Genomic DNA, 18,064 nt, shown 5'->3' with positions numbered 1-18,064 from the left:
GCTCATGCTACTTTCACACTAGCATTTTGGCTTTCCATTTGTGAGATCAGTCATAGGCTCTTATAGGCGGTCCAAAACGGATCAGTTTTGCCCTAATGCATTCTGAATAGAAAATGATCCGCTCAGAAAGCATCAGTTTACCTCTGTTCAGTCTCCATTCCGCTCTGGAGGTGGACACCATAACGCTGCTTGCAGCGTTTTTCTGTCCACTTGACAAAACTGAGCCAAACAGATCCGTCCTGACACACAATGTAAGTCAATGAGGACGGATCTGGCACAATAGAAAATGGATCCGTCTCCCATTGACTTTCAATGGAGTTCATGACTGATCCGTCTTGGCTATGTTACAGATAATACAAACAGATCCGTTTATAAAGGATGGATGCGGTTGTATTACTGTAACAGATCAGTTTTTGCAGATCCCTGACGGATCCGCCCAAAAAGCGAGTGTGAAAGTAGCCTAAGGCAATAGCTTTTGTTCAGTAATGCAAGCACCTGTAGACCACATTGGTTATATTGCTGACACTTTTTGTGCTAATTTTGCTTAATTAATCTTTTTTTTTGCTCTTTTTAGGCACTGCTCACAGCTGTTACTTCACAGCATATAGAGATTCACGAAGGAACCGTACTGCAAGCAGTAAGAACATGCTACAACATCTACCTAGCCAGCAAAAACCTTGTCAATCAAACCACAGCCAAGGCCACCCTGACACAGATGCTCAATGTAATATTTGCGCGTATGGAAAACCAAGCGGTGAGTGTCCTCATCTGTCCATGTCTGAATAGGTCACCTAATCTCTCAGGCCACCAGCATAACCTCCACTGGGCCATGGCTGTCAGAGACAAATGGGTCGCCCAACAGAGGCGGACTGGGAACTTAAAGCAGCTCTGGAAAAAGAAACTAAAACTGGCCCAAAACTTTAGGTGAGTCTAAATTGACAGAATGCTGGGAAACACCAGTAGACGATGCCAGCAATACCGGAGTGCAGCACAAAATACTGCTCCGGCAAAACCAAATACCGCCCTGTCACCATACTGAGGACAGTGATGCAGTGGAATTCAGTAGGCCACCTGCGGTTGCTGGCCAGATGCATAAGTACGTGATGCTCCTAGCATAACTTATTGCTGAGATCTTCAGATGTACCGGGCCAACAGCTGTGAGGAGGGCTCAGGCGGCCCCCTGGGCTACAGCCCACCGGGTACTAGGGTATATGGACAATCTACCCCTGTTACCCAAGTTCCAGCATTAACCAATCTTGTCAATCCCCTTTTGCCACTCAGGTGCATATTATGGATGGTTTGTGAACGTGCACATGTTCTGTATAGATGGAGGGAGGGCCTTCTGAATTATTTTCTCTATTTGGCCTAAGGAACGTAAGTCCAACTCTGCCGGTGCCCCAGCATTAACCACTGCATATGCCGTCTTGTCTATGTACCTTTGTGTGCTATCGGGTTAGTTCAAAATCTCTTGATATTGATGCAGCATTCGTACTATGATATTCTTTTAGTTATTTGTGATTGGTCTGCAAATTCTAGAACTGAGAATTACGTGAAGAACACGTTGGTTTCAGTCTAGTATTCAGATATCTGTAGTAGTATAAACATATGTGTGCTTTACTAACTTATCGTGGAAGCACAGAGATCTCGGGAACCCGGGTGGGTGCATCTAGGAGTTGCATGCCGTCAGCGTCCCGTTGCCTCCTTGGAGCTTCCTGGTATTGGTAGAGGGGCATAGAGCAGGGCGCTGCCAATGTTATGTGGTAGATGTTATTTTGGCTGGACATTAATATTGCATAGTATATTACAAGAGATGATCTTTGCAGAGCCCTTGCGGCTTAGTATTGCGCGTGGTCCTCACTTCTCCTGTAGGCCAACTCCTGACTGATCAGAGCACGGGGCTACTTGTTTAAAATGTCTTTAACAAGATGGCATTTGGCAAAGAAAACGTCAGATACCATGATGTAGACACATTCACATCTTACCATAGAAATTAGTTTTATTCAAAGGTTTAACTCCTTAAGGACCAGACCAATTTTCTTAATTGTGTTTTTGTTTTTTTCTTTTCCACGTTCTAAGAGCTATAATTTATTATTATTTTTTTTCATTTTCCATTCATAGAGTCACATCAGGACTTATTTTTTTAAGGGACAAGTTGTATTTTTAAATGGCGGTATTTAATTTACTGGAAAGTGAGAAAAATGTCTTTGTTGGGTGAAAAAGGTAAAAAACCCAATTCTGCGATAGTTTTTTGTTTTTTGCTGTGCGCTAAAAATGACATAATGATCTCATTCTATGGGTTAAAACGATTACAGTGCTGAGACTGGTCACCCTTGCCACCAGCGATTGGCTGAGTGATCATTTTCTATATGTCCGGGGACCAGGGCATAGACCAGTGGGGGCCTGAGAAACATTGGAATAAGAAAAACGGGGGATTGGTGAGATGACTGACACTCCCTTTAAGATTTCTTCTTTAAAGGAACAGTAACCCTAGAAATGACGTAAATGGTGCCCATCAGTCTGCAGGATTTTCTACATACTGCTGAAACAAGCAATCTACAGCAAATTTCCTTATATGTCCTCCCATTTTTAGATGACAGATGCCAGGGCTTATACAGGTGGGACAAGGCTTAGGGGACTTTCACACTTGCGTTAAACTTTTCCAGTATTGAGTTCCGTCCTAGGGGCTGAATACTGGGGAAAAAACTGATCAGTTTTATCCTAATACATTCTGAATAGAGAGCAATCCGTTCAGGATTCATCATGATGTCTTCAGTTCAGTCACTGTACGGTTTTTGGACGGAACAAATACTGCAGCATGCATTATTGAAATGCATTAATGCCGGATCAGCACCAAGTGGTCCGGAAAAACTGATCTGGCTTTGCGTTCCGTGCATGTGCAGATCTTTAAAAATGTGAAAAAGATAAATACCTACCGGATGCGTTTTTCCAGATGACAACCGGAGAGACGGATCCGGTCTTGCAAGACTGATCCGTCTACAAAGGGTATCCGTTTGCATACAGATGCTACCTGCCGGAATTCAGCAATGCAAGTGTGAAAGTAGCCTTAGGCCTCATTCTGACCAGATAGATTTTCATTGTGGAGAGCCTCAAAAACTGACAGTACAATTAAAGTGAATTGGGGTTTTTAAAAACCGTACAATCACCTACCTGCTTATTTCAGCCGTGGCAGATCTGCTGCATATTTGCAGAATCTCAGTAAATTACAGTGTGATACATGTCGGTCTGGTTCTGAAAATGCCATCCACACGTAGCAGAAACATTCCACAGCATGCTCATTACATTGCAGATGCCGTGGATTTTCTCTGCGGCCTTCATCCCAAAATACATGGTGAATCCGCACCGCGAAAATTAGCATCTAACATGTGGATTTTGCAGTGAGTTCCGCAGCAGAATTATTCTGCCATGTCTGAACGTACCCTTCATATTTAGAGAAGTTTCCCCTCTTATTTTCTCCTCTTGCCGTTTCACTTGACTGGACATCCATTAGATCTCGATGCAAGCAGTAACGTTTTATTCATCTCAGCCTCACTCAGAAGTAGTTTCAACCCATGAAAGTATCTTTTCCTCTTTGTTCAAAGGCCTCACAATAAAAAATAGTTTTGGTCTATCTTTCATGTTTCAGCTCCAAGAAGCCAAACATATGGAGAAGGAACGGCACAAGCAGCAGTACCATCTGCAGCACTCTCCACTAAGCCACCATGAGCTGGAATTGCCACAGATGAGACACATTCTGGAGCAGACCGATCATCTGGCCCGGGAGCAGGAAGGTGAAATGGACCGCCATCCGAGCTATGTAGAGAACCCTATCCAAGAAGAAGCTGAACGGGAAAATGGATACGATGCTCAAACTACAGATAACGAGCATCCTGAAGTAGACCCGTCTGCACAAACTGGAGGTTTGTAGTCAGATGTGTCCTCCAGACCATGAGTTCATGTGTCAGGTGTCCATATCCTTGTGATTGTCATTTATTTCACTTATGTACAGATTATTTAATAATTAACCTTAGAGATTCACTAGATTCCAACCACCCTGGTTCTGCCCATTCACAGCTTACTTTATTACATTTTTCAGAACTCCATTCATCATGATATTAAAAGTACCTTTAGAGTAAATCCTTTACACTACAAATGCTTAGTCGGCATGTTACAGGCTGGACATGTCCCTTTTTAATTACGTTCTTCCCCTGCTTTGACATTGGGCATGGAGATCCAGAAGGCGGAACAGTTGCCTTGAAAGAGTCGCATGCATTGGTTCAATTGATTAGAATAAGAACTTGTGCACAAGACTTTAAAGGTGAAGTTAGACGAATCAATAATCGTCCAGATTATAGGGAACAACCATTCCTGCGAACGCTCATTCCCAACATTCTGGCCATTTAAATGTGCCGCCGATCACCCATTCATCAAGTGATCCTATTGTCCAATCATCATTTCTGGGCAGCAGATTGTGATGTCTAAACATGATTTCTGTATGGGGACGAGGGATCGCTATAACCTTGTCCTCATACTGTGAAGGAGATCAATGCATGTAAAATGCAGCGGTCTCCTTTACTGAGCAAGCAGCCAACTGACAATCATCCGCTCCATCGGCCCGTCTAACCCCGCCTTTAGAGCAACCACTCGGAGTGCAGAATAAGGCCTCATTCACATGGGCGTAATGTGGCCTCCGCATTACAGTCCCAAGTCACAGCCTGCCTGTGGCTCTTTTGTCTCTAGCTAACAGCATTATTGGAATCTGTCATTTGGCTAGGATTTGGGGACGCTGAAATTCAGGTGCATAATGGCCATCTGTATGTAGTTCTGTAGGAACACTTTAAAGGGGTATTCCCGTTATGTAAAGTTATCCCCTTTTCACATAACTGTTAGATCAGTGGGGGTCCTACAGCTGGGGCCCCACCGATCACAAGAACGGGAACCCCGTACCCCATGGAACTTCCATGAAAATGACTAGAGCAGCTGTGTGCATGCCTGACTGGCTGCTCCGTTCATTTCAGGGAGCTCCGTGGGGTACAGGATCCCTGTTCTCGTTATATAACCAGCATACCCTTAAAGGAGGACCTGTCACTGATTTGTTTTAGTAGATCATTTCTCGTGCAATGACAATTCTGGAGTGTGGTTTTTTTTTTTTGTTTTTTTTTTAGTTTTCCACTAGAATTCTACATTGTGCCATCCCTCTGTTATAACAACTGGGTTTTACCAGCTGGGAATGTTCCCTTAGCCTGTTTGACACTGGTTAATCAGAGCTAGACCATGTAGGGACACACCCCTGTGATAAAAGAGATGGTAGCACCCACTAGTCGGTATGTCACAACCTGAGAGGTAGAAGAAAAGGTGTTCTAGAATTTTCATTTCAAAGGAAATATTTGTATTCGAGCTGCCAAGGTTCATTACTTTCCATTCATCATCATTGTCATCTGCTGTCAGCTCATCAAGGTCTCGCTCTAGCATTTTACAATCCAGCCGACGTGTGATGTCAGCAAAAATAATTCCGTAACAAGGTCGGGAAGAAACAGAACTGGTTGAGTACCTTGTTCTCCACTGCTGATGTTTCCCAGACTGAACACACTGGCTTTGGCGTGGCTTTTTAAAATGCATCACAAAAAAGTGTTATGGGTAGCTCTTTCTACGATTTTAGTTTTTTTTAAATAGGTGAAACATGTAAAAATCTATATTTTCCACCTGTAATAACTGCATAGGCAATTACCACATTGAGTTAATCTTTCATCTGTAAAAAAAATTTTAAATCCCAGTTGTGGTAAAAATGTGTTTTTAAACACAAGAGCCGTGTGTAAAGGGGTGTTTTCTGTTTTCCTTTTTCTCATTAGTGGCTAAACCATGAACACGTAGTAGATGTCAGTGCTACAGACCTGCATGAAATGTTTTTGTACGTGCAGCCACTGATATAACTTCTTCTTTCTAGATCCCTCCAAACCAGATTTGGCAATGGGGGTGGATGGTATGAAAGAGAGTGAAGAGAGTGCCCAGGATATCATTCACAGTCTAATAGAGGAAATGATCAGCAACGTGGTCGGAGGTAAAATCTAATTTCAGCTTTAATCAGTCATTTATTAGTCTTTATTACTGACCATTTTCATTTGTAAATTAAAGCAGACCTTTCATGTTTTTATTTTTTTTATTCTAGATAAATACCTATACTTGCGGGGTTCCCTCTGCTGGGGCTTCCACCCTGCCTGTTTTTAAAAAAAATATATCACTCCTGTGCCCCCCTGTAGTTTTCCCACTCAGTATGTTAATACTGAGCATCGGTACAGGGAGGAGGAGACGCCAGGGTTTCTCAATGGGCGTCTCCTTCTCCCTGGCTGTGCCGCGATCCAATCACAGCAGAGAGAGCGTCACAGCCAGGAAGAAGGTGAGTTTGTTTTTGTTTTTTTCTCCCTGGCTGTGACGCTCTCCGCTGTGATTGGATCGCGGCACAGCCAGGGAGAAGGAGACGCCCATTGAGAAACCCTGGCGTCTCCTCCTCCCTGTACTGATGCTCAGTATTAACATACGGAGAAGGAAAACTACAGGGGGGCACAGCAGGGTGCAGGCAGGGTGGCAGCATCAGCGGGGGTCACCCCGCAAGTAAAGGTATTTATCTAGAATAATAAAAATCTGGACAGGTTGTCTTTAAAGCGCAAATAAAAAAAACACTGACACTAGTAGAAAGGAAATGGGGGGACACATATATAGTGTTTGTATATATACAGTATTGTGTGTGTGTGTATAAATAAATATATATATATATTAAAAAAAAATCCTTGGTTTGTGATTTAGTGGAAAAGTTTTATGTTCCCCCTGTCACATCTGCAGGGAATATGAAGGTCTTAGGGCAGCAGGTTATAATATCATTTGCATTTTTAATTACCGACGGCGCAATTTGTCCCCGGCCTTCTTAAACCTGAATGCACTTTGATGGCATGGCAGACATGTTCAGAATGCCGAGCACCTGGCCCTTACTTGTGTCATATCAGACACGTACATGATCAGTCCTCAGTAGTTTATTTCATTATTCTTGAATTAGCCACACGATGCTGCCCTGTTTGAGCCCAGTGGTATTTGGCATTTTTCTTGTGTATTTTTGTCACTTTCCTTACATTAAACTTAACATGTTGCAGTACCGGTCATATTGTTTTTCAGTTGTGATTTTTTTTTTTTCGGGCTTAGCCTTTTGCCTGTGAACATAGACGTTATCTTCCTTATTTGACTGGTGTTGTGTTTGTGTCACTTGTGTTCACATCATGCTCAGGTGATGAGACTTCACTACATGAATGTACTGCAAGAAGATCTGATGATGGCAGCGATGGGGATGCTGTTCATGCCAATGGTATACCTGGCACACCAATATCTATGACATACACACCCTCTTTACCAGAAGACAGGCTGTCCATCTCCTCCAATGACACTCAGGTGAGGATTTAAAGTCCATGTATAGAATACAGCCCAGAGCTGAAACATCTTATCCGCTTCTTCATTCAGGGCCGGGGAAGCTGCTAGACTGACATTGTGTCATGTAACCTTGTCCCCTGTCATTTCTTAATTTACGTTCTTGGATCTAGAGGACCTGTCATGTATTACAAAAGCAATCTGTTGTTATGAATGGGCACTGTGTAATACCTAATTTCCCCTGTGGAGGCACTGCAGGGAAATAGAATACCTACTGCAAGGTTTCCTCACAGATTACAGCTCATCTCCGGGTTCCCAACTATAGGGGGAGGAGGGTGTACAGACCCTTCTAAGAAGAAGGCATTGTCCAAAGCGGAGACCCTTTTAATAGGGAAAACATATCAGTGGTTTGTTAATAGTGGGATGCTGATAATTTAGTGTTCAGAAATTACGTAACATGTGCCTGTGCCTCTCTTCTTTTTAGGAATCTGGAAATACTTCAGGATCTACTCCTGGTGCTAAATTCTCTCATATCTTACAAAAGGATGCCTTCCTAGTTTTCAGGTCACTATGTAAATTATCTATGAAACCGTTATCTGACGGGCCCCCAGACCCAAAGTAAGTATTGTTGCAGATTGTAATCTCACTAGACCGATGTAAAGGTGTAAATTACTCATTTTCTATGGCACTGAATGTTTAAAATGGAGGCAGCCTTTACATATTGTGGTGGTAATTACTTCTTATCTGTATGGCTATTGCCCCCGGACACCACATTGGGGTCTAAGCTGCACCCAACATAAACACAATGAGGGACATTTACCAAAACTGTAGTTCTCATGTCAACCAGTTGGACCGCATCTGTCATTCAAAAGGTCCTATGACAATGGAAGCTTTAGGACACATTCACAGAACCACAAAATGCGGATCCAAAAAACACGGATGCCTCCCGTGTGCGTTCCGCAATTTATGGAACTCGCGGGCCATTATAGAAATGTCTATTCTTGACAGCGATTGCGGACAAAAATAGGACATGTTATATATTTTTTGTGGGGGCGCGTAACAGAACGTCAGATGTGGACAGCTCCTTTTGCGGCCCTATTGAAATGAATGGGTCTGCACTCGTTCTGCAAAATTGTGGAACCATTCATACGGTCGTGTGAATGAGTCCTTAGTCTGATTGGTTGCTATAGGTAGCGCCTTCACTGTTCATTGGCACCAGTTTTGATAAATGTTGTTTTACTCCAATTCCAGAATGTCTCTAATCCTATACAAAGGTGAGTTTTTCCAGTTGTGAATCAGGATTGCACATAGTCTGTATTGTCTTGTGCTGGTTCTGATTCTAATGGCATTCTGTGTACCAAGGTCAAGCAAGCAATATCTGTAAGAACACAAACTAATAGGATTTCAAGACGAGCACCCTGTGTAATTAACGTTTCGAGTCCTATAATTGGAAGTGATGTTTGTGACCTGCAGCATCAGGCCGTGGGCTGAGTGGTGACATCATGTCAAGCATTTCTGTATTTGCCCGACAGAAGAAAGAGACCGACATTGAGCGGACAAGTCCTCACATCCCTTCTTGACTCGTGTTGATATAGGCTGTAGTTTTAGGAGCCTATTGGGGAGCTCACATTCTGCCCGGTACTTTTTGAAATGGTCAAATGGCTGTTTGCACAATATTGAATAGACTGTGTGCCATAAGTGTGGCTCAGATTGAGTTCTGGCGCACATGCCTTACATCCTATTTATAAGGGTTTTATTTTACACCTTTACCTTTCCTACCGTGCTTAAGAAGGGCCTATGGCTCAGCAGAAAGTGAGTAATTTGGAGGGTAGCGCATAGGGCAACTAATAGGTGGTATAAACTCGCGGCCCCTTTACACTGCTTGGACGATTGTTGGGAAGGAAGCTTCTCAGGAGAGGTGACTGCTGCATTTACATACGTTGATCGCCCCCACAGTATTCGAGGAGCAATTTCTACTGCCGTGACCAGTCACCATACGGAATCATTGTTCATGGGAGGCAGAGCGCTGTTTAGACCTGTGTGATCTGCTGCCGGGAAACGATGATTTAGGTGAAAGTACCATTGCATTGATCCATTTGCCCAATTTTCGAGCGTTCAGCTTGTTCTTTGGGTAATTGGCGACACATTTAAACAGGCTGATTATCGCTAACAAGGATTTATGTGAATGTCAGGCAGTGTAAAGGGGCCTTTCGACTAGACAGTGTAACATTGTGCCACGTTTATCATCCACTATCAGCTATAGTGATAAATCTGGTGCATTTTTAGACAGTTTAGTCTAGGTTTGAGCTTTCTAAATCTTATGCCTGTATTATACAGCCCGATGTGGCAGATGATGGTCGGAAAGGAAGCGTTCCCTCCCGGCAGTCGCCTTCTCGCTAGCGGAAGAGACTGTTGCTATTACATGCAGTGATCTCCTACGCTATGCCATTGGTCGCCCCCATGCTGTACCGTGGTTTGCCGGCAGCAGATCGTTATTAGACAGCACAATCTGCCGCTTACAAGAGATACTTTTTTAACATGTCAGAGGATTTGGATTGCCAATCGGAAGCAGTATTACACTGCAAGATGATTGGGCCGTGTAAATCCACCTACATGCCACCCACTGCTCTTGTGCACTATTTAAGAAAAATTGCCATGGACCCCAAAAATCCACCACAAATGATGAAAAATGCCATTACAGAAAGACGCATCTTTTCTTCTATTCATGTTTTAGTCGTCTTTTCTCTGCAGTTTGCAGAACATTCAGATGGAATAAGATGTTCTGACATCACAAGATCTCGTGTAGGCTTTTAATATTGTATTTCTGCTGATTGCAGATAATGCATTGTCAGGCCAGGCTCCAGCCGTGTAGTAAATATTAGGATTCAGTGGTTGCACCTGAGATTGCAAACCATTGTGATCCACACATAGCGAGGACTTCTGGCCCATCTTTTATCATTAGCCTTGAATATCCAGATATTGCATTGTTTCTATAAATTCTCCAGTGTCCGTAGACGTCCGCATGCAGCTTGGACGCGCTTTTGTTTTGTATGTTATGGCAGCCGAATGTAACCGTGATAGAGTTGGTGTTGGGGTCTGTGCACATCTTGTTTTTTGCTCTCTGGGAATATGTGAGGTTTAGATAATGGGTAATCATGATCATTCTGTACATTAGATACATAAAGCTTTTAGCAATTGGAAAAATTCTGAAACAATTCCATCTGCCGTGAAGAAGTATCATAGGGAGGCTGTGCGGTAATAAATCCTTTCCATACTGCTCTATTAAAGGGAACCTGTCACATTGAACATGGCGGCGTCTGAGCCGCAGGAGGAGCTGAGCAAATTGAGATTTATTTTTATGGGAAAAGATTCAGTAAAACACGTAATTTATTCATTTAAATTCCTGCCGATTCTGGGCTTTGAAGTCGAGGAGACGGTCCTATCAGTGACTGTGTATACAGAGATGGCAGTCAACCACTGATAGGACCGTCTCCTTGATTTCAAAGACCAGGATGAGCAGGAAATGGAATATATAGAATGAACGTTTTACAGAATATCAATCTGCTCAGCTCCTCCTGCCGCTCAGACACCATGTCCAATGTGACTGGTTCCCTCTAAATACATTTTACCCCTGCCATGGATTTTTTTTTTCGCGGATCTGAATCACGTCACACTTTAACTCGCCCTAGAATTGTTATTTGCTGAGTAATTATTTCGCAAGATCCGGTTTTTCCACCTTTAGGTAAATGTATTTGCGTTTCTTCTCTGAAAAAAATAAAATAAAACTTCAGAAGAAACTAACAAGTGTGTAATGGTTTTCATTACAATATAATGTCTGAAATCACAGGTTTCTATAAAGCTTTATTCACACGTAATATCTGGAACCTGAATGTAATTATTCTTCTAGGCCGTTGCCTGGCATAGCATGGACCAGCATACATTATATGTATCCCTTTGAGGACCCAGATATTTCAGCGCTTAGGATAAATATAATAGAATATACACACACAGATCCAGCATCAGTGGGTTAGCGCATTAACCGACAGTGTAACAAGCTTTGCACACTGTTAATCTAAGCCAGTGTGATAACGCGCCAGGAATTGCTTTAACGCCTGCTACATCTGTATATGTCTGCAGCATCCACCTCCTGCTTCACAAAGACAATGCAGGGAAGGACTAAAGTGCAATACACTAGATACATCCATGATACATTTAGGTCAATTTCATATGAGCGTAATACGGCGTATATTTGCGCCAGTGTTAAATCCACTTGTCCCGGTCTCTTGACTTTCCCCGGCGGCAGATGTTGGGGGAGAGAACGATCGGACTGTTGGATTTCAACAAGCCTGATCCTTTTGTGCTTGAAGAGAGATATCGCTGTCAGAGGTGTCAGCCGCTGATTCCCTTCACCCAATTCAGAATGCATGCACAGGTCAGGAGAACTACAGTAGAATATCTGTCAGGTAATCTGCTGGTGTAATACAGCCCTAAGGGCAGCACTCCAATACTAATTCCTTATACATCCTACAGAATTCACAGCAAAGACCCAGCAATGCTTCACGGTCATTTATCAGGCCGGTCACTATAGACGTACGTGAACGCTGACCATGTGGTACTGCCCATTTTACTTTTTATCCCAACGTTTGAAGGGGCACGGCAGATTTATACAGTATGCCACAGAAGATCCTAATCATCAGTGTGGATGAAATCGGATGTAGAGTCCTATAGAAATCTGTGGGTGTTGTATTATAGTGGAATTTGGAGGTTATACTATGGGTAAGACAGACGTATGCATGAAACCGTACAGACACAAGGATACATGCACACGAAAGTGCAGTTTATGCGGCCTATGAAATGAATTTTGCTGAGTTTCTGCGCCAAATCCGCACCAAAATTTACGCGTTACTTACAGACTGTGTCGTGGATTTTGACCCAGATCTGACAGTTTGCATCCGCACCACAGGTCACTTTCCACAAGGAGAATTTCCACACTGTGTACATGAGATTTTGAAAATATCATCTAATTAGCTGGTATTGTATTACTCTGTAGATTTTCCATGCATGTGGCCTAACAGAACTATAAGTTATACCTACAGGGCCCGAGGTGCTGTGTTATTTGGCACTGTTTGCACATTGGATTGCATTCTGGTTATGTCAGCCTTAGGCCTCATGCACACGACCGTTGTGTGCATCTGTGGCCGTTGTTCAGTTTTCCGTGATTTTCTGCGGACCCATTGGCTTTCAATGGGTCAGTTGAAAACTCGGAAAATGCACCGTTGTTCATCAGCGGCCGTGATCCGTGTTTCCTGTGCGTCAAAAAAATATGACCTGTCCTATTTTTTTGAAGGACAACGGTTCACGGACCCATTCAAGTCAATGGGTCCGTGAAAAAACACGGATGCACACAAGATTGGCATCCGTGGCCGTAGGTTACTTTCATACAGACGGATCCGAAGATCCGTCTGCATAAAAGCTTTTTCAGAGCTGAGTTTTCACTTTGTGAAAACTCAGATCCGACAGTATATTCTAACACAGAGGTGTTCCCATAGTGATGGGGACGCTTCAAGTTAGAGTATACAACGAACTGTGTACATGACTGCCCTCTGCTATTAATTTCATTGGTGGCCAGTGTGCGGTCCTCCCGGCCGCCCTCCCTTCCTCTATTGTATTAATTTCGTTGGTGGCCAGTGTGCGGCCCCCCCCCCCCCCCCCCCCCCCCGGATCATTGGTGGCAGCGGTGAGTTCTGATCGGAGTCCCAGTTTAATCGCTGGGGCTCCGATCGGTAACCATGGCAACCAGGACGTTACTGCAGTAGCGTCCTGGTTGCCATGGTTACCGATCGGAGCCCCAGCGATTAAACTGGGACTCCGATCGGAACTCACCGCTGCCACCAATGATCGGGAGAGGGGGGGGGGGGGCGCGCACACTGGCCACCAATGAAATTAATACAGTAGAGGGAGGGTGGCACGTGGCCGCACTGGCCACCAATGAAATTAAAACTGGGGAGGGAGGGGGGGTCTGCCCCTGATCTCTTGTACAAAAAAAAGAGCAAGGATTTTTTCAAGGTAAAAAATCTCATTTTATTCAATATAAATCACATGATCATTACAGGTATTGCTCAAATGGGACAGGACATGGAGACTGAGCCACAAGGGGCTATACAATGTGGAGAATCACAATGGGGGATAATGTGACCATACCCAGCAGAGAACAACAATATACCAGAGGCCGTGAGCAAAAGTGTAGTTGCGGGTGCGAATGCTGATCCCCTAGTATAAAACAACTACTGACTATTGCTCACAACCTCTGTCCGGGGATGCTGTGAGGTGTCAATGGACGGTGCAGTACTACTAATAAAGATGGCATATAACAATGAACTGCAAACCTCTCGTCCCACCCTGATCCAGCTAAAAAGTTACCTACCCATGTTGCTGCTGTAGAATGGTAACACGACTCCCCCACTGCTTCAACCTAGGCTTCGTCAGGAGGTAATTAACCCCTCAGCACAATTAACCCCTCAGGTGCGGCACCTGAGGGGTTAATTGTGCGGATCACAGCCCCCTGTAAGAGATTGGGTGCTGCCAGGCAGCAGGGGGCAGTCATGTACACAGTTCATAGTATATTCTAACTTGAAGCGTCCCCATCACCATGGGAACGCCTCTGTGTTAGAATATACTGTCGGATCTGAGTTTCACGATCTAACTCAAATCCGATGGTATATTCTAACATAGAGGCGTTCCCATGGTGATGGGGACGCTTCAAGTTAAAATATACCATCGGATTGGAGAAAACTCCTATGGTATAATAGGGACTCCTGACTTTATATTGAAAGTCAATGGGGGACGGATCCGTTTGCAATTGCACCATATTGTGTCAACGTCAAACGGATCCGTCCCCATTGACTTGCATTGTAAGTCAGGACGGATCCGTTTGGCTCCACACGGCCAGGCGGACACCAAAACGACTTTTTCCTTCATGTCCGTGGATCCTCCAAAAATCAAGGAAGACACACGGAAGAAAAAGCGGACACGGATCGCGGAACTATGGAACCCGTTTTTGCAGACCGCAAAAAAATACGTCCGTGTGCATGAGGCCTTAAGAAGCCCTTTTTATAGCACATTGGAAATGTGGCGATTTTCCCTTTTCCTTGCGTTATTCGCTGGATTGTGCTGTCTTTGAGTATCTGTATGCAGAAAAGCTATGCACAATCCAATGGATTTGTTCCAGGCAGCTGGAAAGATGCAGCGCCATTATTTTTCTCATTTGTTTATAGAAATAATGTTCCCCTGGCTTCACAGTACTTCAGAGCAGTCCATTGGGAGCAGCATAGCTCCCAGAAACAGTACATTCCTATCAATAATGCAGAATAAATTGCTGCTTACATGTACTTAGGTTATAGCTGAATATTGCAGGCCTGGTACAGTGCAGTAGACTCAGAGGGGTTGTACAGTCAGGTCTATAAATATTGGGACATCGAGGCAATTCTAACATTTTTGGCTCTATACACCACCACAATGGATTTGAAATGAAACAAACAAGATGTGCTTTAGGTCTCATGCACACGACCGTTGTTTTGCAAAAACGGCGGCTCGGATGCGGACCCATTTACTTCAATTGGGCCGCAAAAGATGCGGACAGCACTCAGTGTGCTGTCCGCATCCGCTGCTCCGTTCCGTAGCCCTGCAAAAAAAATATCACATGTCCTATTCTTGTCTGTTTTGCGGACAAGAATAGGCATTTCTACAATGGGCCGCACGTTTCGTTCCGCACACGGGTGGCTTCCGTTTTCTTGCGGATATGCGTTTTGCGGACCGCAAAAAACGGAACGGTCGTGTGCTTGAGGCCTTAACTGCAGACTGTCAGCTTTAATTTGAGGGTATTTACATCCAAATCAGGTGAACTGTGTAGGAATTACAACAGTTTGCATATGTGCGGGAGGCTTATGAGGGGCCAAAAGTAATGGGACAATTGGCTTCTCTGTTCCATGGCCAGGTGTGTGTTATTCCCTCATTATCTCAATTACAATAAGCAGATAAAAGGTCCAGAGTTCATTTCAAGTGTGCTATTTGCATTTGGAATCTGTTGCTGTCAACTCTCAAGATGAGATCCAAAGAGCTGTCCCTATCAGTGAAGCAAGCCATCATTAGGCTGAAAAAACAAAACAAACCCATCAGAGAGATAGCAAAAACATTTGGCGTGGGCCAAAACAACTGTGTGGAACATTCTTAAAAAGAAGGAATGCATCTGAGAGCTCAGCAGCAACAAAAGACCCAGAAGACCACGGAAAACTACTGTGATGGATGACCGAAGAATTCTTTCCCTGGTGAAGAAAACACCCTTTACAACAGTTGGCCAGATCAAGAACAATCTCCAGGAGGTAGGTGTATGTGTGTCAAAGTCAACAATCAAGAGAAGACTTCACCAGAATGAATACAGAGGGTTCACCACAAGATGTAAACCATCGGTGAGCCTCAAAAACAGGAAGGCCAGATTAGAGTTTGCCAAACGACTTCTAAAAAAGCCTTCACAGTTCTGGAACAATATCCTATGGACAGATGAGACCAAGATCAACTTGTACCAGAGCGATGGGAAGAAAAGAGTATGGAGAAGGAAAGGAACTGCTCATGATGCTAAGCATACCACCTCATCAGTGAAGCATGGTGGTGGTAGTGTCATGGCGTGGGCATGTATGGCTGCCAATGGAACTGGTTCTCTTGTATTTATTGATGATGTGACTGCTGACAAAGGCATCAGGATGAATTCTGAAGTGTTTCGGGCAATATTATCTGCTTATATTTAGCCAAATGCTTCAGAACTCATTGGACGGCGCTTCACAGTGCAGATGGACAATGACCCAAAGCATACTGCAAAAGCAACCAAAGAGTTTTTTAAGGGAAAGTGGAATGTTATGCAATGGCCAAGTCAATCACCTGACCTGAATCCGATTGAGCATGCATTTCACTTGCTGAAGACAAAACTGAAGGGAAAATGCCCCAAGAACAAGCAGGAACTGAAGACAGTTGCAGTAGAGGCCTGGCAGAGCATCACCAGGGATGAAACCTAGCGTCTGGTGATGTCTATGCGTTCCAGACTTCAGGCTGTAATTGACTGCAAAGGATTTGCAACCAAGTCTTAAAAAGTGAAAGTTTGATTTATGATTATTATTCTGTCCCATTACTTTTGGTCCCTTAACAAGTGGGAGGCACATATGCAAACTGTTGTAATTCCTACACCGTTCACCTGATTTGGATGTAAATGCCCTCAAATTAAAGCTGACAGTCTGCAGTTAAAGCACATCTTGTTCGTTTCATTTAAAATCCATTGTGGTGGTGTATGGAGCCAAAAATGTTAGAATTGTCTCGATGTCCCAATATTTATGGACCTGGCTGTATATAGTGTTTGAATCAATGGACACAGATCTAAGCATGTTTTTTTTTCTTCCTAGGTCCCATGAGTTGCGCTCAAAGGTATTATCATTGCAGCTGCTCTTGTCAATCCTGCAGAACGCGGGTCCCGTCTTCAAGACCAATGAGATGTTTATCAATGCAATTAAGCAGTACCTCTGCGTCGCCCTGTCCAAAAACGGTGTCTCCTCCGTCCCTGAAGTCTTTGAACTTTCTCTTTCTATCTTCTTGACACTGTTATCAAACTTCAAATTACACTTAAAGATGCAGATTGAGGTATGTCTTATGTTCTGGGTGGTCATTTTGCGAGTAAACTGAGCTACATTATCAAGTGCTTCAGATGCATAGTTTTCCTTTGACGATGTAATTATGGCTTAGCCAGCTGTGGCTGCATACTGCAAGTCACTGCGGTGCGGAATGTTGGGTCTAGTCTGTATATGTTGGATTCCATGGCTCCTTCTGGTGTGATGTAAAAGTGGCCATACAGTTAAGGCTGCTTTCACACTAGCGTTCGTTGGTCCGCTTGTGAGCTCCGTTTGAAGGGGCTCACGAGCGGACCCGAATGCCTCCGTCCAGCCCTGATGCAGTCTGAATGGATGCGGATCCGCTCAGACTGCATCAGTCTGGCGGCGTTCAGCCTCCGCTCCGCTCGCCTCCGCACGGACAGCTGAACGCTGCTTGCAGCGTTCGGGTGTCCGCCTGGCCGTGCGGAGGCGTGCGGATCCGTCCAGACTTACAATGTAAGTCAATGGGGACGGATCCGTTTGAAGATGCCACAATATGGCTCAATCTTCAAGCGGATCCGTCCCCCATTGACTTTACATTGAAAGTCTGGACGGATCCGTCCGAGGCTATTTTCACACTTAGCTTTTTTTTGCCATTTTAATGCAGACGGATCCGTTCTGAACGGAGCCTCCGTCTGCATTAATATGATCGGATCCGTTCAGAACGGATCCGATCGAACGCCAGTGTGAAAGTAGCCTTAGACGGATGACAACTATTCCTTCTGGCTCCCAGATACGTGTGCACCCCGATCATGCAAGTGTTCTTAATATAAAAGAATAAGCCACTTCCTGATGACAAAAGATCTGGCATTTTGAAAGCGGACATGCCTAATCCTTTCCTCTGACATATACAGTTGGGGAGATCTGAGACACCCACACATTAGATGATTGTCTATGGCCTTCTTTTAAAGGGTTGTCGGTTTTTCATCTGCCCTGGGAATCCCCGGACACTGCATATTTATGCCCCA

At 44.1% G+C, this 18,064-nt stretch overlaps 1 protein-coding gene across 1 annotated transcript in view; it reads left to right on the top strand.

Moving 5' to 3' along the window:
- Positions 1-18,064, top strand: part of ARFGEF1 (ADP ribosylation factor guanine nucleotide exchange factor 1) — a 160,469-nt gene that overhangs the window by 62,936 nt on the left and 79,469 nt on the right. The window contains exons 5-10 of the mRNA XM_044292760.1: positions 575-754; positions 3,644-3,917; positions 5,942-6,055; positions 7,271-7,431; positions 7,892-8,025; positions 16,854-17,088. Coding sequence (XP_044148695.1) covers positions 575-754; positions 3,644-3,917; positions 5,942-6,055; positions 7,271-7,431; positions 7,892-8,025; positions 16,854-17,088 — 1,098 coding nt within the window. The remainder of the gene's footprint in view (positions 1-574; positions 755-3,643; positions 3,918-5,941; positions 6,056-7,270; positions 7,432-7,891; positions 8,026-16,853; positions 17,089-18,064) is intronic.

This window comes from Bufo gargarizans, chromosome 5 (genome assembly GCF_014858855.1).
Source record: "Bufo gargarizans isolate SCDJY-AF-19 chromosome 5, ASM1485885v1, whole genome shotgun sequence".
NCBI lineage: Eukaryota > Metazoa > Chordata > Amphibia > Anura > Bufonidae > Bufo > Bufo gargarizans.
Note: the sequence above shows the minus strand (reverse complement) of the source record. Positions and strands in the feature narration are given on the sequence as shown.